At 41.5% G+C, this 24401-nt stretch overlaps 4 protein-coding genes across 6 annotated transcripts; 3 read left to right on the top strand and 1 right to left on the bottom strand.

Annotated features, from left to right (window-relative positions):
• Positions 1–629: 629 nt before the first annotated feature.
• prf1.5 (perforin 1.5) lies at positions 630–3589 on the top strand. Its single transcript, XM_083904402.1, has 5 exons — positions 630–709; positions 849–1143; positions 1240–1511; positions 1632–1773; positions 1940–3589. Exons 2-5 carry the CDS (start codon positions 874–876, stop codon positions 2822–2824), a joined length of 1569 nt encoding a protein of 522 aa, XP_083760528.1. The 5' UTR covers positions 630–709; positions 849–873; the 3' UTR covers positions 2825–3589.
• A 693-nt stretch (positions 3590–4282) lies between these two features.
• On the top strand, positions 4283–7214 carry LOC310940102 (perforin-1-like). 2 transcript variants are annotated; one of them, XM_083905030.1, is made up of 5 exons: positions 4283–4509; positions 4648–4926; positions 5038–5309; positions 5430–5571; positions 5740–7214. In XM_083905030.1, the coding sequence occupies exons 2-5, from the start codon at positions 4660–4662 to the stop codon at positions 6622–6624; spliced, it is 1566 nt and encodes a 521-aa protein (XP_083761156.1). In that variant the 5' UTR covers positions 4283–4509; positions 4648–4659; the 3' UTR covers positions 6625–7214. The 2 variants fall into 2 exon arrangements, with proteins under 2 accessions (XP_083761156.1, XP_083761157.1); XM_083905031.1 differs by having other exon boundaries at positions 4462–4509; positions 4635–4926.
• A 716-nt stretch (positions 7215–7930) lies between these two features.
• Positions 7931–10744, top strand: LOC310939718 (perforin-1-like). Of its 2 annotated transcripts, none has more exons than XM_083904535.1 (5): positions 7931–8212; positions 8346–8637; positions 8744–9015; positions 9145–9283; positions 9456–10744. In XM_083904535.1, exons 2-5 carry the CDS (start codon positions 8371–8373, stop codon positions 10356–10358), a joined length of 1581 nt encoding a protein of 526 aa, XP_083760661.1. In that variant the 5' UTR covers positions 7931–8212; positions 8346–8370; the 3' UTR covers positions 10359–10744. The 2 variants fall into 2 exon arrangements, with proteins under 2 accessions (XP_083760661.1, XP_083760662.1); XM_083904536.1 differs by having other exon boundaries at positions 8359–8637.
• A 1379-nt stretch (positions 10745–12123) lies between these two features.
• Positions 12124–22399, bottom strand: smarcad1a (SNF2 related chromatin remodeling ATPase with DExD box 1a; the record flags this gene model as incomplete). The annotated part of the gene is made up of 23 exons (XM_083905150.1): positions 12124–12213; positions 13011–13120; positions 13275–13457; positions 13947–14065; positions 14149–14337; positions 14568–14683; positions 14787–14904; positions 15077–15169; positions 15239–15370; positions 15470–15605; positions 15715–15790; positions 15976–16035; positions 16911–17010; positions 17209–17299; positions 17744–17949; positions 18868–19577; positions 19665–19743; positions 20164–20259; positions 20506–20600; positions 20807–20879; positions 21095–21224; positions 21310–21433; positions 22282–22399. 23 exons carry the CDS (start codon positions 22397–22399, stop codon positions 12158–12160), a joined length of 3210 nt encoding a protein of 1069 aa, XP_083761276.1. The 3' UTR covers positions 12124–12157.
• Positions 22400–24401: the final 2002 nt, after the last annotated feature.

The raw sequence follows: 24401 nt of genomic DNA on the forward strand, positions 1-24401 counted from the left end.
TATGAGGTTTGGAAAACAAATCTTAGCTCCACGCGGTGTTTGTTGAAACCTCTTGCACAAACAAAATGGTCATGTCCCTGAGTCTGTCCCTGACAGAGAAAACCAGCATTTCACCCACATCCAGAAATAGATAAGCTGCCTGCATGGTTTTTGTAAGGTTATCCGCACTCATTATCCAGACAAAAACAAAACAACGGTCACTCCTCCATGCAATGTGCACTCGTGCACACACACTTCCCATCTCTTGTGGTTTTCATTGCGACTGTAAAAACATCCGCCGCCCCCCCACGCACACACAGCTGTGAGGGATTCATAGAGCTTGGTCTTAAACATTCAAACAAACCATTCATGCTGAGGAAATTGTAAAGGCCTTAGGGGAGGGAGAAAAAGAGAGAGAGACGGGAAGAGGGACATTGACACACAGATATATCTCAGGAGCAGGGGAACTCCCTCCTCGGTCTTTTTCATGAGGACGGACAAAGGAGTGCAGCCAGCAGGCATTTCTGCACAACCAGGACTGTGATTTTCAACTCTAACCGGTGCAGGATTATAATCAGTTTGCAGCTCATAGCAGTGAACTGTGCCATCGTCGCGTTTGGTGAAGAGGGAGAATTATAATCAGGAGAAATATTTTATCACGGGATTAAAAAAACACGACAAAGAAGACAAGAGGCGCAACTAAAGGACCATAAAATAAACACAGTCACAGGTAAGAGTCTTTATCCCACATTACGTTTCTTATTGTTGACACAACATCTGTGGCAGGATTACTGAGGATTAGAAAGTCATCAGTTCATCTGCTATTTTAAGTTGCTCTGACAAAACCCAGAATACTTTTCCAACCTTAGCAAGCTTTGTTAGACTCGGGTGACCATGCAAGCAGGAGGACATCGATGGATCGACCTTATTCTGGTTACACTGGCTCTGACAGTGGTGTTGGCCGTCTGTGGAGTCCGGGGCTGTCGGACTGGCTCTGGGTCAGAGTGTGAGAAAGCTCCTCTTGTCCCAGGCCACAATCTGGCAGGAGAGGGTTTTGATGTGGTGCGGATGCGTCGAACAGGGGCGTATGTCATCAACGTCAAAGCTCATCTCGCTGACAACCACACCTGCACACTGTGTCCAAACCGCTTCCAAAATGGACAGGTAAACAAAAACAACAACATAGCGCTGTATTTTTGTTGATGTTGTTCATCCATTTTCTCCACACATACACGAAATGCATTTTTAATCCCTTTCCAGATTCAGAGGCTCCCAGCAGCAGTGCTTGACTGGCGTCCCTTCAGCCGCTGCAGTAAGCAGCTTTCTAGTGCCCTTCACCACTCTGTGGAGTCTCTGCTGCGCAGCTCCAACTCTCTGGTCAACAACAACTGGAATCTGGGGTTGAGTCTTGATAAATATGGCACAGCAGTGCTCGGAGGAAGCCGATCAGACTTGGCAAAGTTTGCTCACTCACAGCACAGCGTGGACAAGGCCACGTTTGCTATCCATGAAATCAGTTGCACCTACTACAGGTAAAGGGGGGACTGGAGTTACACACTATGTATCCATGGATTAAGATGAAAACTCAGCTGCTTGTAATTAAAAGAAGGGTCATCATATCATGGTTCTGCACATGCCGTTTGTTTTTTCAGCTACAGACTGGCCGACCACCCCCAGCTGAGCGCAGAATTCACAAAACATCTGAAGAGACTCCCACAGAGTTTAAACACGAGCCAGAGCAGAGCGCTGTACAGGCGGCTGATTAACACGTATGGAACACACTACATCTACCAGGTCAGAGCAGTATGTTTTTATGTGCGTTAAATATAGCACCATTTAAGATGTAGCACATAAAAATCGACTAAATTCAAATGGTATTTCAGGTGAGCAAACAGATGATGAATCCAAGAAAAGCCAAAAAAGAGACAGTTTTCAGACTTTACTCATTTGTGTGTTCTAGGTCCAGCTTGGCGGTAAGGTGAGGCGGATCACTGCCTTCAGGACCTGCCTGGCCACACTGAAGGGTTTCTCTGAGTCTGAAATCAATAACTGCCTGAACGCTGAACTCCGAATATCTCTGGGTTTCATCCCTGCTAATGCATCCTTCTCCAACAAGTGTGAAACCCTCCTGAAGGGAAATATGAGCATGGGCTTCTACCAAGGCTTCATGACTCATAAAATTGAGGTTATTGGAGGTGAAAAGTACTTTCCAGACATCCTCTACCAGCAGGACCCATCAGACGCATACTACAGCTGGATGAACAGCCTCCACGACAACCCCGATGTGGTTTCTTACGCCATCTCCCCACTGCATCAATTGGTGGAGGACTTGCAGGTCAGTGATAATCTGAGAAGTGTCATCACAGATTACATTAAGGAGAACCAGCTGCAGGAACAGGCCGCCTCCAAGAACTGTTCCCCAACTCCCAATCTGGATCACAACTGCTGTCCTTTAAGGGCAGGCAGAGGAAACCTCAGATTGGAGATCCACAGAGCTGCAGGTATGAAGGCAGACACTTTCACAAAAACAGACGCCTATGTGAAAATGTTCTACAATGGCAAGTACGAGGAGACCGACACGGTGATGGACGACAATAACCCAGTGTGGAATGCTACTTTTGACTTTGGTTCAGTCGAGTTGGGTCAGGAGTTGAGGTTTGAAATCTGGGACAGGGATGTCCTCTATAATGACATGGCAGGGATATGCGTTACGTATCCCGAGCGAGGAACTCACTCTCTGAGCTGTCAACTGAGGAAGGGCGTTCTCTACTTCACCTACTCCGCAAAATGTGACCCTCACTTGACGGGCTTCAGGTGTGGCCGGTACTCCCCCAATGCCGAATAACTATACCACCACCACCACCACATTTAGAAGCATTGAAGGGCACGTCCAGACGGAAATGGCACAAAAAACAAACTTCCTTTTTCTTTGCCATTTTTAAAAAGTTCCCCGTAGAGACTCAAAAACACTACAGTACATATGATGATGAATATAATAACCGAAACGGAGACAGAATGAACCGAGCCAAGTGAAAGAAAGGAAATGATGTCTGTTTGTTTACGTTTCGTGCCGTTTCCGTGTGCATATTTAAAGGCGCATTATGTAATAAATCTAAATCAACTGGCCATAAAATCCTCCTAATATGTCACAGAGACTCAGGAATAATGTTCATATAACAAACTGAACTCACCAACAACAACAGTACAGACAAAATATTTGCATTAAAAAAAATATTTTGCAGACTGCAAATCATGTTTATGTTTTGAAATCATGTTTTGGCATGTGGCGCCACCTACTGCCGCTTACCAATCATTGCAGTCAGTAGAGTCTCAGCTATCGAGCAACCACGGGTTGCCAGTTACGTCAGAAAACGAAACGTAAAAGACCTCTGTATTTTGAATTTGAATGTAGTAACCGTTTTTGGCCACATTCTTACATATGGCACCTTTAACGTCTTCCCAGACAAACGGGTCACGTCTAATGTCGTTCACTGTACGGGCCAACTATTGAGATCAGAAGTGAGATCGCAGGGTGACGAAGCACTACAAGCAAAAGTATGCCTGTGGAGTTTTGTAGTTGTCCACATTTAGACTAGATAGATAAAACAATGTGTGATTAATTGCAAGTCAACTATGACATTAACGAGATTAATCGCAATTAAATATTTTAATCATTTGACAGCACTAATATATATATATGAATACTATGAGACTGAAACTCTTCTGCCTTGCACCTGCAACGATTAAACATTTTTAAATCACTTCATGGATCTATGTTGTTGTGTTTTTACTGGATTTATGCACCTTGAGATACAAAACGAGGAGGATACCGTCCAAGCGAACACACACCGGTGAAGGCCTGCTGCAGTCTGTAAATAATCAAAGCAAATACAAGTTGGGAAACAAATCTAAGCTCCACACTGTGTTTGTTGAAGCCTCTTGAACAAACATGTTCATGTTCCCTGACTTTTAAAGGAAAACCAGCATTCCACCCGCATAAATTGATAAGTTGCCCGCATGGTTATTGTAAGTTTTAGCTTAGTATTTATTGTAAATTAGCACTCACTATCCAGACAAAAACAAAACAGTCACCCCACATGCACTGTGTGCACGTGCACACACACACACACACACACACACACACACACACACACCCTTCCCGTAAAATGTCTCTAATGATTTTCATTGGAACTACAAAATCATCCGCCCCTCACACACACATTAGACACAGCTGTGAGGGATTCATAGAGCTTGGTCTTAAACATTCAAACAAACCATTCTTGCTGAGGATATTGGAAAGGCTTTAGGGGAGGGAGAAAAAGAGAGAGAGAGAGACGGGAAGAGGGATATAGTCACACAGATATATCTCAGAACCAGCTCATTACAGTGAACTGTGCCATCATCACCATCATCGCGTTTGGTGAAGAGGGAGAATTATAATCAAGAGAAGTATTTCATCACGGGATTAAAAAACAAGACAAAGAAGGCAAAGGTGCAAACTAAAGGACCATAAAATAAACCCAGTCACAGGTAAGAGTCTTTATCCAACAAGTTTCTTATTGTTGAAACATCTGTGGCAGGATTAATGAGGATTAGGAACTCATCTGCTATTTTAAGTTGCTCTGACAAAACCCAGAATACTTTTCCAACCTTAGCACGCTTTGTTAGACTCTGGTGACCATGCAAGCAGGAGGACATCGATGGAGCGATCTGGTTACACTGGCTCTGACAGTGGTGTTGGCCGTCTGTGGAGTCCGGGGCTGTTGGACTGGCTCTGGGTCAGAGTGTGAGAAAGCTCCTCTTGTCCCAGGCCACAATCTGGCAGGAGAGGGTTTTGATGTGGTGCGGATGAGTCGAAAAGAGGCGTATGTCATCAACGTCAAAGCTCATCTCGCTGACAACAACAACATATGCACACTGTGTTCAAACCGTTTCCAAAATGGACAGGTAAACAAAAACAACAACAACATATTGCCATTTTCCCATGTCCTTCAACTTATTTTCTCCACCTGCATCCTCACATACACATAAATAAATGCATTTCTAATCCCTTTCCAGATTCAGAGGCTCCCAGCAGCAGTGCTTGACTGGCGTCCCTTCAGCCGCTGCAGTAAGCAGCTTTCTAGTGCCCTTCACCACTCTGTAAAGTCTCTGCTGCGCAGCTCCGACTCTCTGGTCAACAACAACTGGAATCTGGGGTTGGGTCTTCATAATTATGGCACGGTAGCGCTCGGAGGAAGCCGATCAGACTTGGCAAAGTTTGCTCACTCACAGCACAGCGTGGACAAGGCCACGTTTGCTATCCATGAAATCAGTTGCACCTACTACAGGTAAAGGGGGGACTGGAGTTACACACTATGTATCCATGGATTAAGATGAAAACTCAGCTGCTTGTAATTAAAAGAAGGGTCATCATATCATGGTTCTGCACATGCCGTTTGTTTTTTCAGCTACAGACTGGCCGACCACCCCCAGCTGAGCGCAGAATTCACAAAACATCTGAAGAGACTCCCACAGAGTTTAAACACGAGCCAGAGCAGAGCGCTGTACAGGCGGCTGATTAACACGTATGGAACACACTACATCTACCAGGTCAGAGCAGTATGTTTGGACATGTGCCTGACATATAGCACCATTTAAGATGTAGCACAGAATCACCTAATTTAGTGGTGTTTTAAGGTGAGCAAAATAGACGAATGACGAATCACATCTGAAAAACCAAGAGAGAGTTTTCAGTCTTTACTCATTTGTGTATCCAAGGTCCAGCTTGGCGGTAAGGTGAGGCGGATCACTGCCTTCAGGACCTGCCTGGCCACACTGGAGGGTTTCTCTGAGTCTGAAATCAACGACTGCCTGAAAGTTGAACTCCGAATGGCTCTGGGTTTCATCCCTGCTAATGCATCCTTCTCCAACAGGTGTGAAACCCTCCTGAAGGGAAATATGAGCATGGGCTTCTACCAAGGCTTCTTGACTCATAAAATTGAGGTTATTGGAGGTGACAAGTACTTTCCAGACATCCTCTACCAGCAGGACCCATCAGACGCATACAACAGCTGGATGAACAGCCTCCCTGGAAACCCCGATGTGGTTTCTTACACCATCACCCCGCTGCATCACTTGGTGGAGGACTTGCAGGTCAGTGATAATCTGAGAAGTGTCATCACAGATTACATTAAGGAGAACCAGCTGCAGGAACAGGCCACCTCCAAGAAATGTTCCCCAACTCCCAATCTGGATCACAACTGCTGTCCTTTAAGGGCAGGCAGAGGAAACCTCAGATTGAAGATCCACAGAGCTGCAGGTATGTACGGAGATTATTTCACAGAAGCAGACGCCTATGTGAAAATCTTCTACAATGGCAAGTACGAGGAGACCGACACGGTGATGGACGACAATAACCCAGTGTGGAATGCCATTTATGACTTTGGTTCAGTCGAGTTGGGTCAGGAGTTGAGGTTTGAAGTGTGGGAGAGGGATGTCTTCTTTGATGACATGGCAGGGAAATGCGTTACGTATCCCGAGCGAGGAACTCACTCTCTGAGCTGTCAACTGAGCCATGGCGTTCTCTACTACACCTACTCCGCAAAATGTGAGGGCCACTTGACGGGCTTCAGGTGTGGACGGTACTCCGCCAATGCTGAATAATTATACCACCACCACCACATTTAGAAGCATTGAAGGGCACGTCCAGACGGAAACCGCACGAAACGTAAGAAAGAGAGAAGACGTACCCATAACAGATATAATAACAGAAACAGAATGAACCGAGCCAGCAGAAAGAAAGGAAATAATGTCTGGTTGTTTACGTTTCGTGCCATTTCCGTGTGCATATTTAACGTCTTCACAGACAAACGGGTGACTTCTCATGTCGTTCACTGTATGGGCCAACGTTATTGAGATCAGAAGTGAGACCGCAGGGTTGCAATGCACTACAAGCAAAAGTATGCCTGTGGATTTTTGTGGTTGTCCACATTTAGATTAGATAGATAAACGTGCGATTAATTGCGAGTGAACTATGACATTAATCGCAATTAAATATTTCAATCGTTTGACAGCACTAATATATATATACACATATGTATATATATATACACGTATGTATATACATAATATACACACATGTATACATACATACACATATATACACAATATATACACATGTATACATACATACACACATATGCATACATTGATACACATACACATACGTATACATGCATACACACACATACATACATACATATATATATACACACACACACATATATATATATATATATATATATATATATGTATATATATACACATACATACATACATATACATACATATATATACACAAATGTATTTTTATACCATGAGACTGAAACTCTTCTGCCTTGCACCCGCAATGATTAAACATTTTTAAATCACTTCATGGATCTATGTTGTTGTGTTTTTACTGGATCTTTGCACATGCACTGTGTGCACGCACACACACCATGGATGTATTATATAAACTGGATAGAGCACCGCCCCTTGCTTCCATTCATTCCTATGAAGCTGCTCACTCAGTGCATATGCCAAAAAAGTTTTTGACTTCCATGTTTATTTTTCCGGGTTATGGGGCCCATAGAGCATGCACAGTAGTGTCACTACCATACAAAGATCTATAAAAGCCAGTGTCCATGTCTCAAGGTGTCCTGTGGAAAACTTTTACAGGCGTCTCTTTTACTATTGCGGTCAATGGGAAAATTGCTTTTGGGCTCCATGGGGTTTTCTGTTGCAGTACCCACAGTGGCCACCACGTAAAAATTGTCTTCAAGGCAGAGGGGGCGGTGCTCTATCCAGTTCATATTATACATCCATGACACAGACAGACAAACCCTTCCCATAAAATGTCTCGTGATTTTCAGTGGATCTACAAAATCATCCGCCCCACACACACCCACAGACACAGCTGTGAGGGATTCATAGAGCTTGGTCTTAAACATTCAAACAAACCATTCTTGCTGAGGAAATTGGAAAGGCTTTAGGGGAGGGAGAAAAAGAGAGAGAGAGAGACGGGAAGAGGGATATAGTCACACAGATATGTCTCAGAAGCAGCTCATTACAGTGAACTGTGCCATCACCATCATCGCGTTTGGTGAAGAGGGAGAATTATAATCAAGAGAAGTATTTTATCACGGGATTAAAAAACCAGACAAAGAAGGCAAAGGTGCAAACTAAAGGACCATAAAATAAACAGTCACAGGTAAGAGTCTTTATCCAACAAGTTTCTTATTGTTGAAACAACATCTGTGGCAGAATTACTGAGGATTAGGAACTCAGTTCATCTGCTATTTTAAGTTGCTCTGACAAAACCCAGAATACTTTTCCAACCTTAGCACGCTTTGTTAGACTCTGGTGACCATGCAAGCAGGAGGACATCGATGGAGCGATCTGGTTACACTGGCTCTGACAGTGGTGTTGGCCGTCTGTGGAGTCCGGGGCTGTTGGACTGGCTCTGGGTCAGAGTGTGAGAAAGCTCCTCTTGTCCCAGGCCACAATCTGGCAGGAGAGGGTTTTGATGTGGTGCGGATGAGTCGAACAGGGGCGTATGTCATCAACGTCAAAGCTCATCTCGCTGACAACAACAACATATGCACACTGTGTTTAAACCGTTTCCAAAATGAACAGGTAAACAAAAACAACAACAACAAAGTGCTGTTTTTTTCCATGTCCTTCAACTTATTTTCTTGCATCCTCACCTAAACTACATGCTGTATTTTTAATCCCTATCCAGATTCAGAGGCTCCCAGCAGCAGTGCTTGACTGGCGCACCGACAGCTACTGCAGTAAGCAGCTTTCTAGTGCCCTTCACCACTCTGTGGAGTCTCGGCTGCGCAGCTCCAACTCTCTGATGACCAACGACTGGAATGTGGGGTTGAATCTTGATAATTATGGCACGGTAGCGATCGGAGGAAGCCGATCAGACTTGGCAAAGTTTGCTCTCTCACAGCACAGAGTGGACAAGGCCACGTTTTCTATCCAGGAAATCAGTTGCACCTTTTACAGGTAAAGGGGGGACTGGAGTTACACATTATGGATGCATGGATTAAGATGAGAACTCTGTGAACTCAGCTGCTTGTAATTAAAAAAAGGGTCATCGTATCATGGTTCTGCACATGCCCTTTGTTTTTTCAGCTACAGAATGGCCGACAAACCCAAGCTGAGCTCAGAATTCACAGATTATCTGAAGAGACTCCCACGGATATTAAACATATGGAGCAAAGTGCTGTACAAGCGGCTGATAAACACCTATGGAACACACTACATCCGCCAGGTCTGAACCGTATGTTTTGATATGTGCGTTAAATATAGCAACATTTAAGATGTAGCACAGAATCGCCATTTTAATTTAGTGGTGTTTTAAGGTGAGCAAAATAGACGGATGACGAATCACATCTGAAAACCCAAGAGAGAGTTTTCAGTCTTGACTCATTTGTGTATCCTAGGTCCAGCTTGGCGGTAAGGTGAGGCAGATCACTGCCTTCAGGACCTGCCTGGCCACACTGAAAGGTTTCTCTGAGTCCGAAATGAATGACTGCCTGAAAATTGAACTCCAAATATCTCTGGGTTTCATCCCTGCTAATGCATTCTTCTCCAACAAATGTGAAACCATCCTGAAGCGCAATATGAGCATGGGCTTCTACCAAGGCTTCTTGAATCATAAAATGGAAGTTATTGGAGGTGACAAGTACTTTCCACACGTCCTCTACCAAGGCCCATCACACAAATACTACAGCTGGATGAACAGCCTCCACAACAACCCCGATGTGGTTTCTTACGATATCACCCCTCTGGATGAATTGGTGGACGACTTGCAGGTCAGGGATAATCTGAGAAGCGTCATAACAGATTACATTAATCAGAACCGGCTGCAGGAACAGTCCGCCTCCAAGAAATGTTCCCCAACTCTCAATCTGGATCACAACTGCTGTCCTTTAAGGGCAGGCAGAGGAAACCTCAGAGTGAAGATCGAAAGAGCTACAGGTCTGTTCACAGATTGGTTCAACGAAGCAGACGCCTATGTGAAAATCTTCTACGATGACATGTACGGGGAGACCGACACAGTGATGAACAATAATAACCCAGTGTGGAATGATATTCATGACTACGGTTCAGTCGACTTGGGTCAGAAGTTCAGGGTTGAAGTCTGGGACAGTGATTACTTATTTGATGAAATGGCAGGGAGTTGCTATACGTATCCCCAGCGAGGAACTTACTCTATGAGATGTCAATTGAGCTATGGAGTTCTCTACTACACCTACTCCGTAAAATGCGACCCTCATTTGACGGGCCATAATTGCGGACTGTACTCCCCCATTGCTGAACAATTATACCACCACCACATTTAGAAGGGCACGTCCAGACGGAAAGGGCACGAAGCGTAAACGTTCTTTGTCTTCTTTGCCGTTTTCAAAAAGTCCCCCTTAAAGACAGTATCCGCCGTCTCTGCGGGGAACTCAAAGCGCTACAGTGCATATGATAGGACAGTAAGTAACAGAGAAGAAGACATTACAGATATAATTTTCCGTGTGCATATTTAGCGACTTCACATAGCTTGCTATTTTCTTCTCTAAAAAGCGACTAGTAACAAATCTAGAGACTTTCTGTCATAAACCTAAATATTTGCTGTGGGCGGAGAGTCGGACACACGGTCGGACGCATGTCTTGTGATGTCTCTATTAAACAGTAAATATGCTTTTTGCACCCACTATTCATCTAAATAAAGACATTTTGTATCAGGACTGTGACAGTTACCTTTGTCGTGGATCTTACCATTCGGAAGCAATGACATGACCTTACATTTAATTTGTGGTTATGAATCAGTTTTGGTTCGAATTTCTTCTTTTTTATTTCAAACGTTGATGTAGTAATAAGTCAAAAATGAGAGTTTATCACAACTTGTTTCCCAGAGCATTAAATTTTTTCTCCTTCGCTCTATAATCGTCAACCATACCATACCGAAATGGATAAAACTAAACCGGTGATCGATTGGTGCCACGCGATCCTACACATCTACCGGCAGCTGCTTCAACACATGACCACACAGATATTTATTACAATATTTATTAGTTTAAACAGGAATCTAAAAAAACTTACAAACGACTTAGTAAAAAGCTTTTATGGTAACACTTGGAAACACAAACAACAACATTAGCCACTTATACAGTCTGTGAAGGCAGCAGCCGTTTCTTTCATCAACAACTTCTTTACTACTTGGCTCAAGATACTGTATAATGGAGTTAAAAAAAAAAAAAAAGAAGCTAGGAATCTAATGAAGTGCATACAATTCTTGTTTGTTGGAAAATATCACTGGATTAGTGTTAGGAGTAGGGCTGAACAATTAGTTTTCAATTCAAATGCTGCAAAAATCCCTACCTTTAAGTTCTTGTCCTAAAATCAGAGTACAGTGCTATGATGTAATATTTTGATGGTATCTCATGGTAAGGCTTCACTTACAAAAACTGAAACAAATATTCTAACCAAGTGTTTAAGCCCCTAATCAGGATCAAGACATTTTCAGATTTAGTTTGAAACAAAACTGCAATTTTAAATGGGAACGGTCACAGAGGAAATTTATGTGAATAGCAACAGTTTCACTGCGGTTAAACCTGGACGCTGCTAATTTTCCAAATGATCCTGTGGGAATGTTTTTGTAACCATTGGCAAATAAGGACATGACACAGTCATGTAGGAATGATGATTAAGTCACTCTCTCCATATTCCGCCTGCACAAGAACATTTCCAACAACAGTTTGATTTGAACATACTCCGTCCTTACCAGTATACACAGTACGACTCCATACATGTCAACAACCCAAGGCTACGTTCACATCACAAGTTATGTCCACTGTGTTTCAGTCATATATCTTTACTCCGAGTACTGTCGAGTGGAGTATTTAAGAGCCAACATTTCATATTTAGCCTTTACCGTTTACACTCGTAGACAAACTATTAGCTATTATGTAAAAATTGTGTTTTCAGCACAGCTGACATGTTAACAGAGTCAACCTGATCTAAGTACCAGAGATGGCAGCGTGGTTCTCAGTAGTTTTTCCCCCCAGTATGGATACAAAAGTGGTGTTTTAACTCACGTCTGGGCTCACAGGAATGCCATCAAAATGTAAGTTTCAGTTCAACTGTTCATGCATCACAATCCCAGTGATGCTTTGAGCAAAGATGCCATATCTTCAGTCATGGCTGCTTCTAAAAAGGACAAACAAAAGAAGCATTTGTAGCTTTTTATGGAGTAAAAACAAATCACAAGATAATTGAAGAGCAGCACTTCAGGACGGTAGGTGTTTGATAATAAAAGCTAGCCGTAAACACACGCTTTAGATTTAAATATTTGTCCCATAAACCTTATGTTTTTGCCAAAACATGGAAGCAGACATCTGCCATTATTTATCTGAGAGACATCTGGTTTGGCATGGTCACTATACAAACCTTTTTCTTCTCCTCTGAGAAATAAATAAACACTCTGTGGTTAAAAGCCTTAAATTTGAGCCATCGAAGCGTCCCAATGTCTGTTCATTTCACTTCACAAAAATAAACCTTTAGGAGATCATCCAGTACCAGAGCAGTAGCTATGCAATAAAATGCAGGTCTTCTTGACTTAACAATCATGAAAACGTGGGTTAATCTCCAACATTTAGCAAAGGAAATGTCTAAAATCTCATCAATTAACAGAGGAGTCTGGTGTATTTAGCAGCAGCACTCCTGAAAGCCTGCAATCGTGAGCGGCGAGCCAAATACAAACCTTGAAGCCCCGAGGCTTTAATTGCAGCTGGCTCAGTGACCTCTTTCAAATCCAGTCTTAAGCCATGCTTTTTCCCCCAGAGGAAACCTTTCTTGAAGTCCAGTTGTCAAATATCTATTCATATTTGCCTTTACTTTCAAATATCTGTTTTCACTCAGTTAAGCATCATCTTTTTGCTGCGCTGATCCTGTGTGTGTATGCGAGTTAACATGTGGGTGTGAGTGTTTATACAGCATCTCCTCACCTTGGTCAGTAGCCGTCATGTCCTTCTCAAGCTTGAGCTTCTTCTGGCCCAGCTGCAGTATAGAGTCCTCTATGCTGTCCTTACTTATCAACTTAATCACCTTTACAATTCTGACACACAGCACAAGGTATAGGACATCAATTTAGTGGATTAAGCGCAATTCTGCAGTGGCATAATTTTTAGTTGTTTAAAATGATTATTCACACGACGAATGCTGATATTATGTCAGTGACAACTGTCACTCAGAAACAGACTCCGTCTTACCTGGACTGACCGACGCGGTGACACCTGTCCTCTGCCTGTTTGTCATTGTAGGGATTACAGTCGATGTCGTGTAGAATGACAACGTTAGCCGAGGTGAGATTGATGCCCAGGCCTCCAGCTCGCGTTGACAGCAGGAACACAAATATGTCAGGGTCTGTGTTGAACTCATCGATCAACACGATCCTACAAAACAAATCCTTTTAGTCATGTCAACACAATGTGTGTTTCCCGGACGTTAAAACAGAATTCCGCTTGATTTATCAACAATTTCAGGTTTAAAATCGCATGTAGCAGCAGGAATGAGCAAGTATATTTAAACAAATATGAGGTAATATGCTATTCATTAATTTAATTTAGAAATGCATCCATTTTATTGGAGTGCTGCCATCATCTCCCTGCACTGGGGGCATGAAAAAGCCAAACTATAAAGTAGATTTTGCACATGTGAGCTGTTTAAAAAGACAAATGTGCTCACATTAAAGTCAGACACAAGACATTTGTAGTTATGAATGTGAATTGTGAAATCTGTATTTCAATCAGATGGTTGTCGGAATATACAGCTGTGTTAATAACACGTTTTCAGTAAATAGACCATCTCAGGTGAGGTTCACTACAGCTACTACTGCTTGTTTGTTATGAGCTTGTAGTAACATGTGAGCACACAAATCTGACCTGTCAGCTATGGGTGTGGATCCATCCAGTCGGACGTAACGATGCTTGAGATGTCTGAGGAGCACTTCCACGATGTCCAGCATCATGGTGAACTGACTAAATAACACCACTCTGTCTCCCTGTAGGGATTAAAAGAAAATTGTCCTGTGTGATCTCCTTCCTAAAAGGCAGTCCACACTCCGCCTGCATGATTTGCCCATACCTTGTTTTTGAGAGAGCCCAGCAGCTCTGTGAGGTAGTGAAATTTCCCAGAGTCCAGCAGGAGCTCCGTGTCCAGCTGGTAGGAGGTGATGGAGTAGTACTGCTGACACAGACGATGCAGCTCAAAGTCTGACATCACCTCCATGTCCTCCTGGATCAGAGCAGCATCTGCATCGTGGTGAGTCGGCTCCTGAGGAGGAAAAACAAGAAGAAGTGATGGAAGACTGGAAATAAAGAAGCAGATAATTAACTTAACAGAGGGAAGAGATCGACTTAAATTACTTTTACTTTGTATTAACATGTTCATATAATTGTTCTTTAATGGCATGGTCATTTGAATGGATGGTGTTAGAGGGAGAAGATTTGATGAAAAAGACGTGAACAGAAAAGAAAAATGAAAGGTTAGGAAGTAAGACTGACCTTGAGCATGAGTTTGCTCATGGCTTTAAGCTTATCCGTGGTGTAGTACTGTCTATGAAGCAATGGATGATTTGCCATTTTCCTCAGCTGCATCATCACGTTACACAACTCGCGGTCTGTGGAGGAAAGAAAGGGAAGCATAATTAACCAAACACAGACTGTTATACTTAATAAACGCAGGAGTGTACAATCGGAAGCAGCCATTTAAGTGAGGCTTACGTGCGCCAGCAGGGGAATCCTTGAGTTTTTTAAAAAGAGCGTCGTACAGCACCTGCTGTTTCTCACTCATTGAGCAGAACTCCACCTTCTCCTCCTTTTTTGGCAGCTGCTTTAGGACCTGAAATACGACAACGCCATTAAGTGATTCACAGCACTGGCAGAAGGTTTTAATTAACAATTTTCAACTGATTGACGGAGAAGATCTATTGTTTCTGCAAGTGAACCAACAACAAAACACAGAAGCCAGTTGATTCCTTGCTAAATAATAACATCATATCACAACATCTTACCTCGCTCTTGACTCTTCGGAGGATAAACGGTTTCATAATAAGTTTGGCCTGAGAAATACGATCCCTCTCAAAACGGCTCTCCTCATTGGATTTCTGAAACAGAACATACAACATTAAAATGTGCTGCTTTATCCTCCAGATGAGGGCCACCGGAGCACTTACCATAGAAAACATCTTGGAGAGCTGCGTCGTGGAGCTGGAGAACATGGAGGGCATGATGAAGTTCAGCAGCGATATCAGCTCCAAGAGGTTGTTCTGTAAAGGAGTTCCTGTCAGCAGCAAGCGATGCTCTGCCTGAAGTCCAAAGAGGATGAGACATTTTAAACTTTTTAATGTGCACTATTAGCTCCATCTGTAAAGGACAAAAGGCAAGGAAAATTACATTGGACTAACATTAATGGCCATGAGGTGGCGGTAGCGTAGAGTGTTCATGTTTTTCAGCATATGACCCTCGTCAAAGATGGCATACTTCAGATTCAGCTTGCGGAAAAGGCTGCGATCGTTGTCGTTTCCTATAGCCAAGTTGTAGCTGTAAAATAAAGACAAGTGAAGTCATTTCAGTAGCTCAGTGATTAGAGTTGTGCACCATTTTTTTACAGAAATAAAACATAAAGCAGGAGGTCTGCATGTTTGCTCACGTGGTCACAATGACGTTGAAGTCAGTCTTGCCAGACAGGATGTCGTATCTGAGGTAGCGGCGATCTTCCACAGATCCTGTATAAAATATAAAAAAACACACTCAGAGTGAACACTGTTTTGTGTTAGTGCTATATAATGATGATAATGAAATGCGGATTTAGGGCACATATATGGTAAACCTGAAACATTATTTCAGATATCACTGAAAACGGGATCACAAACAAATACAAAATGGCAAATTTCCCTGTGAAGAGTCTTACCATAATAGACCAGAACACCGAGGGTCGGACACCACAGCTTTAGCTCTCTGACCCAGTTATCTACAAGACAGAGAAGATAAAAAATAATTAGCCCAAAAGCTACAGGGGGATTTTTGTACGTTTTGCAATTTTTGTTGTTGATGAGATTATTTTTGCCTCTGTTTATTTTAGTGAATACAAAATATGTCACATTATTTGTATGCTGTGTCTGTCTCTGCCAAGCAATACTATCAGTCCCGACGAAGAGAGAGTTTGTGCGTTTGCACCACCAGTGCAGGGGTGGTTGGGGCTAAGAAGCATTAATCCCATCAACCTGCTGCACAACTGAGTTTTTAAAAGATACACACTTAATGGACGTAAGTTAACATATCTATGGAAAATTAAAGCTTTGAGTTAAATACACAAGATAAGCTCAATATCTTGTTTTTTTTTTGGTTTCATTATCCTTCTTGATTATTATGGACTGCTATTCTTTAGACCAGGGGTCACCAACGTGGTGCCCGCGGGCACCTGGTAGCCCGCAGGCAGCCAATACGGTGCCCGCGGGCTCACTTCACCTCACCCCACTTGCATGTATCCGTATGATCTCTCAGTAAAATATCTTTGATATTGTTTATAAAAACTGGTAATCGTTAGGAGTAAGCACTGGAATGAATGTGTATGCAGTTTAATGCATAATATTAATCATTTAAATGGTAAACAAACAAAAAAATATTATATGGTAGCCCTCCATATTATTTTTTACCCATAAGGTAGCTCTCTGTCTCAAAAGGGTTGGTGACCCCTGCTTTAGACAATCAACTATTTTAGGTATAAAGTTGAGGTATAATTATGCAATACATTGCAAGTGTAAGCTTGGAGTCTAAATATTAACAAATGCAAGTAGTTAGGTTAGGAAGCAAAGTAGCAACATGTGTGATTTACAGAGACATTACCCAGTGTAGATGCAGGCACAGCGATGAGATGAGGACCCTCTATTCCATTCTCATATAGCTGGGCCAGAAATGCAATAGCCTGAATAGTTTTGCCCAAACCCTGGCAGGAATGATGGAGAGTTAAAGAAGAAGAGAGAGGGTAAAATACAGGGTCAGACAGATATCTAGCGCAATAAAGGAAAAAGGCAGCAAAAATCCTGACAGATGCTGCTGCTTGAATAAATTATAAAAGAACATTTTTAGATTAGATTTGAGGCCAATCGTTTGTGTTTAACTTGCTTTGAGTGTGTCGTCTCACCATTTCATCAGCAAGGATCGCACTGAGTTTGTGCTCGTGCAGAAGGAGCAGCCACTTCAGACCAATCAGCTGATAAGGTTTCATCTTTAACCTGAAAGACATCCAATAACCAGGTGACCATCTCCTCCCTCAGAAGCACTTTGTTTTATGTCAGAAAATTGTCTATGATTGAGGTGAGTTGCGGACTTTGTACCTATGGAAACACTGCAGTGATTTATTTGGTTCTGGATGCAAATGGTGTGCAATTCATGTTTGAGGAGACAGCAAATAAGTATTCTAATTTAATCCAGGTGGATTACTAAACCTGCTATGTACAGTATATACTTGTTTTGGATGAAGTGATATAGATATAGAAACAATAATGAAACAAACACAATGATAGAGGAAACACTGATATGTGATATGTATATCAATTATATATCAGCAGTTGTACATTAATATGAATACTATTTAAAAAATATTGACAAATCTTGAAAATAGTTGTTAAAAACACATCTGGCCGATTGTCATTTAAAGAATTTTTTTCTCTACTCACTGCTTGTTCAGTATGCGGGGCTGCTTCACGACTTCACTGCCCGTCTCCACTATCTGGGTCACCCGTGTCACCCGTTGGACCATTTTTGAGGAAATGGCCTGACATTTGGACATGAGGCCCAAGACAACCTTCCTCTCTTTGAGGACAAGTTTGCAGCCAAGAAGCAAGTCCTCGGAGAGTCCGTTGTCTTTATGAAAGACTTCAGCCTGAACAGGAAAGAGCAGACTTTTACAATTTATGCAGTGAGACAAGTGACTATGCACAACATACACTATCGTTCAAACGTTTGGGGTCACTTAGAAATGTCCTTATTTTTGAAGGAAAAACACTTTTTTTCCAATGACTATAACATTAAATGAATCAGGAATATACTCTAAACATTGTTGATGTGGTAAACGACTATTTTACCTGCAAACGTCAGGTTTTGGAATATGTACATAGGTGCATAGAGGCCCATTTTCATCCAGCAACCATCTCTCCAGTGTGTTGTTCTAATGGTACATTGTGTTTGCTAATCGCGTTAGAAGTCTATTGGAGGATTAGAAAACCCTTGTGCAATGATGTTAGCGCAGCTGAAAAAAGTTTTGCTGGTTCTTTGACGAAAGCAAAGTTTGAAGGGCAAAATTATTATTTTGAATGCAAATCATTATTTATAATCTTGTCAATGTCTTGAATATATTTTCTATTCATTTTGCAACGCTTTTGATGAATAATAATAATTGAAAACACAAAAGAATTGTAAAGGTGACACCAAACTTTTGAACGGTAGTGTATATAGTGATTAGAAATTTTGTTGCCAAATGTTGCAGCATGAGATGAGATGACAAATATTATGTACAGTACATGATGGATAAAAGAACATTAAATGGGTTAGGTAGATATATCAGGGGGTGCAGTGCTATGCTATTCAATTGATTTTAAAAATGTCTAACACAGAAGACCTTGGAGTAATGTGATTCATTCTACTATGACTAGGAGTAGCTTTATCTTCAATTTTCCACTTTTCCCCATTCTCGCATCTGAAAACAATTTTGTCTACCATGAGGAAGTTACCTGCATGTAGTCTAACTGACATTTTCATGTCAATGCCATGCATTTGTTTAGGAATACACCTGCTGTCTTACCAACGCTTTCCAGCTATCGAAGGGTCTCAGTTCCACAATTTTTTGGGCCTTTTTCACAGAACACCCAGAGATCAGGGACAACTCGTCTGATGATGCATCCTGGAAAAACTTCAGCATTTCCCTCCTAATTTGCGTCATGCCACTTTCAGAGTCCGCCTCAGACTCCCCCTCGTCGTCTGAGTCATCAAACTCGCTGCTGACGGTGTCCTCTTCCTCATCATTTTCCTCCTCAGAACTAACATGTTCATGTGAAGCGCGTGCATTTCTCTTACTCTCTGCTGCTTGTGTCTTAGCTATACTGGTCCCACTGGCAAATCTGGACAACATATTTTTTGCAGCAGAGGAAGAGGAGGAGGGCTTCGCTGAGGTAGATTTATTCTTCGCAGAAGAGGAGGAAGACACTGAGTGAGAACTTTTTTCAAGCCATGTAGTCAAAGTGGAATGTCCATTTATGTGTTTGAAACCTTTGCTGTCATTTTGGTCCGAATCATCTTCGCTGTCCTTTGTAGTTTCTGTATCATCTCCACTGTCAATATCTGATCCACTGATGGGTCCAAGTTCTTTGGAGTGTCCAGTATCCTTCCCACCTACACCGTGTCTGTGATCTTTGTGTTGCCCCAACTCTTTGCGCTTCCGACTTGATTTGTCTTTGCTCTTTGATTTACTCGATTTCTCTTCTTCAGACTCAGGTGAGCTAACGCTGCTATCATCTGATGAAAGAAAACAACATCAGAGTCAGTATCAGAATAAGCTGACAGCTTGAAAGTTTAAAAAGGAGGCAAGTGAAAAGATCGCACCTGGTTCAGAAAACATTTTCAGAACCTGCAGAGCTTCTTCAGCATTCCAGTTGTGTTCCTGCAGCACCATCCGCAGCTCCTACAACAACATAGCAAACAAATCAGCAGGAGTCAGGCAATAAAACTGATGATAGAAAACACTCTGTTTGGCCAAAAAAACGATATATTAAGCTTCAAATATTACATTTAAAAGAACTATATGTCTGAGAAATGGTCTGAGTTTCTGAATGACTTATAGTTCAGTGTTTGATCCTAAAGATCTAAATATCATGGCTGATAATGAAGTTTAAATGTTTTGAGATATGTCAGATCATCATGCTAACATGTTTATTAATTTATTTTAAAGGTTAAAACAGTTAAAAAAACCTAGAACATCTGCACCATCACATAATATCACATACACATAGGTTTACATATGTCATGTTGTGTAAAGGATATTCAGTTAAAGAAGGTAAAAACAGACTGGACTAAAAATCTATCTTGAAAAAAGCATCTTCACCTCCTTGTCTTGGTCAGGAAACTTTTTCTGCAGTCTCTTCACCATGGCCTCCTGCTTCTCCCAGCTTGGTTCTTTACCTTCATCATCATCATCATCATCATCATCATCAGCAGCAGCAGAGGCCTATTTAAATGCAAGAGGAAACAAATGTTTGTAAACCAAAACTGTTATAGTGATTTTACTGATCTGTGTGATCCAAAATAGTTTTTTTATACACACACAAGGCACCATGGCTCAAATTCCCACACCCTACAAGCAGGCACAGAAGCCAGGTTATGGTACATATATATATACACACACACACACAGTATATTACAAAAGCAAAATATATAATAATCTTACAACTGATGGTTTCCTCTTTTTGCTAGGTTGAACAACTCCACTGTCCTGAGAGCTTCCAGATCCATCCACCTTTCTCTTCCGGCTTGGTTCTAGGACTGAGAAGACATAACAGCTGTTATCATGTTATTGTAATCAAAATTGCCAAATGACAAACTTGGACTGCTAAGCAGGTATAGTAATAAATGTTTAGAACTGTGGTTTCACTAAAAGCCTTAAAAATATGTATTCTTCTATGCAAATGTATGTACACAAGGTACACCAAAACTATTAATTACATTCTTCATAAAGAATCCTGATTTACCTTCTTCTTTATCACCAAACTTCAAAAGACAGGCAGCTACAGCTCCATCCAATGTGCTTGTGTCTTCAATGACCTGAAAAAGAGAACAGAAGAGGCTTTGAACATTAAGAAGAGGATTATAATCACACAATATAAAACCCCTGATGTGTCATTTATCCCCAACATGGTAACAGATAAGTCAGTGTTATATTTCCATTTGTGCTGAATAGCAAGTAACAACGAAGAACCGGTTCCGCAAATCAACATGGTAATAAAAGGTGACAAAGTCTTTACTTTAGCTCGACTCACCTCGAGAAGCTCTGTCCTCGTTAACTGAGGAAACATCTCGAGAAGCCTGTCAATTTTAACCTGCAATTCAATGTCCTCATCGTCCACAGGATGCGGTACCATGCTATTTGATGATTTCACAACTGGATTCCTGTAGGAAAAAGGACAACAAGACAGTGACACATTACGAATTAGCAGACATATGACACATGTTATCATTTGAGATTGACACTTACTTGAATTTCCTTTTGGGGGCTAATTTAGTCTTTGGTTCTGAGGGGACCTCATCATCTTCTATGTCAACTTCCTCAAAAACTACTCCTCTGGGCTTTGGAGGGCCACTGACAGATTTCATCTTGGCTGAAAGTGCATAACGGATGCATTAACAAATGCACACTCACCTATAACCGATAACACGAGACAAAATATGAAGAATCTGTAAAGGTACACTGTTTTGAACATTTGTCGAGTTGTTTCTCAGTCGTGTGCAGATTCCCCTCATTAAAGGCTTGACTGTGCATTTAAAAATAAATGAATTAGTTTCCAGTTAATGACACCTTATCTAGCCTGTCTACTTTAGAGTCTGAGCAAATACAGCAACTACACTTTATTGCTTTATTTTTAGCTTTTCTGCCAGTTAGTTAGCACAATGTGGCTCATTGTCCAGCCTGCAACTGCTATATTGCATTCTTAAATATGCTTAATTGATGACATATTAAAAGGCATATAAACGATATAAAAAATCTCTGCACACAAAGTCAGTGTTCTGCTGCGTTTTCACATAATGACAGAGTAATAACAGGGTAATAAAGCTAATACTTCACTTTACAGAAATGATCTATGAAAATAACTGGGGACGGAGCACCATGCTGTAGACTGTGACACATTCAAATGACAATTCTCCTAACTTTATAGAGACTGACAGATACAGTGACGTGGAAGTGATACGTTACTGTGATCTTACACTAGATTTAAACCATTAAGTATTTGCATCATTCCACCACTTCATTGTAACACGCAGCATCAACGATAATGCCATTTAAATATTTAAATAAACTATGCAGCGACAACCCCAAAACCGTATCATAACAGAAGTTTGGGGACACTGTTTTTTAACAATAGCAGATTTAACCACTGTCAACGGTAGAACACCTGACATACCTGGTTACCAGCGACGTCAGCTAGCTTTGAAGCCTGCTAATATTTACCTGGCTTGTTCTCCTTCTCCGATTCTGGACTTTTAGAGCCGCCGTCCTCGCCTTTGTTTGTTGACGACGACGCCGCCTTCTTGTCGAAACGAAAACGGTCCAAATTGAACACACTCATTTCACTCCAGTGTATTTGAAGGGTGACAGCGGTAGCCCTTTGTCCCTGTCTAGTCACTGCTGTAGTCGCATGAAGCGGCGCTACTGTTAGCCAATGTATCAACCTAGCTAACGATGCGATGTTAGCATGGGAGCAGCGGTCTTGTAAGACGGCGGTTTAAACGTTTGTCAGCTCGCTAGTCGACCGCGTATTGCTTTGTCGAAGTGATTAGAATCGTGTCAAATTATTTGTTCAATCATTAATCCAAATATATCCGTTGTATCCTAATGCACAGTACCGGTTTCCCGCGAACTCGAGTGGCCCTGGAGGATGTGGTGCCAGCTGCGCTCATTGGTCAGAGGAAGCGGTGGGTGGGAACTCTCTTACGAAACAAGATAGTATACTGTAGCGTACTTCCGGTTCTGTTCAATTCGTTGCATCAAACTGTGCTTGCTTGTCGGTTCTTCCAAACCCATGCGATAGGTGGGGAACTATCTTGACAATTAGTTCACCATACACAATGTGCTGTGGTGAGGTCACAGCAGGGAACTACCGGTACTTCTGTTATCGAACGGTTAGTTGAACAAATCTGGTAATATCGTGGACTTATTCTGTGTTTGTGTTTCTGAATAAATAGAATGTGAATAATACACAACACAACACATTATGTAAGGATTCTAACGTGCTATAGTCTATTTTACTTTGCGTTGAAAAGGTAAGTGCCCTTAAAGATGCGAAGGTTTTGTCAAGTCACTTACATCCTTGGTTTGGACAAAAAAGTAGATAGCAATGCCATGATTTAACCCTAACCCCAACTGGATTAAGCACAATAAAAATCAGTTACATTACCATGGCTGTTTTAGTTTAGTTTAGCTGTGTTTATCAGTTTATTGAACAGGGGCCATGTACAGAATAAATCCTATACCAGAGTTAGCTATACAGCTAATCTGTGCATCTGTGGTCCCTGGGCAGGAAACTAAAGAAAATAGAACAATACAGACACTATTATTAATACAGAAAAAAGAAAACAACAGCAACAACATCACCATCACACAAGACATTATAGACGATAAGGACACTACTATCAATACATATAAGACAACATCACACCAGATACAAATCCTACAAATACACAATTGTCATATCTAAAATGTTGTACATACAATGGTCAATTATCTTTGCTTAACGAGATATTTAAAAACTGTATGTAGAGATATTTAAAAACGGATAAAACTGCTGAAACGTGTACAACCTCTAATATGATATATAAACTGGAGTTGAATTAAATTAAAATAGAATGTATTTTCAAATTCAAATTTCCATTCCACATAGCCCCACACAGGTATTTCTGTATGGTGACCACTAGATGCCACCATTTCATATCAGAAGCAGCATGCATTCTTTTGAGACTGTCATACAGCTACTGATCGGATGGGGGCAGTAGATTCACATTTTTTTTGTGATGGGATATGATGAGTTGTACCTGCTTCTGCAACTTCCCCATCTCTGTGTGGTTAGCCAATTTTGTTGATGACAGTTTTAAGTTGTAAACATTGTTTTTCTTTAAATATTTACTGTGTCACAGCAGGTCATATTATTCCACTAACAACTGGTTATCACACAGACGTTTGTATATGCTGGATTTTTGTTCTCCAGTCAAAAATGAAGCGTCTCGACGAGCTGACCCAATAAGAGTGGTGTGGATCAGGATAGAAAATAATTTAGTATGACTTGGTGATTCACCAGTGACAAAGATTGGGATAAGGACAAGAACGGGAAAGACACTTAACTCCACGCTGCTCGTGATGGCTGTGCAGCAGCGTGGAGTATGAATGGGTAGATGTGTGATAGATGCACGTGCGCTGTGTGAATGGGAGAGTGAATGTCTGTGAATGGGTGAATGGCAAAAGTAGTGTAAAGCAGCTCTGAGTGATCACCAAGACAAGAAGTGCAAATACAGACCATTTACCAAACAGCGTTTTAAGATTATTTTAGAATTTTCAATAACAAAAAGAAATGTTAA

This window comes from Microchirus variegatus (assembly GCF_963457635.1).
Source record: "Microchirus variegatus genome assembly, chromosome: 18".
Classification (NCBI taxonomy): Eukaryota; Metazoa; Chordata; class Actinopteri; order Pleuronectiformes; family Soleidae; genus Microchirus; species Microchirus variegatus.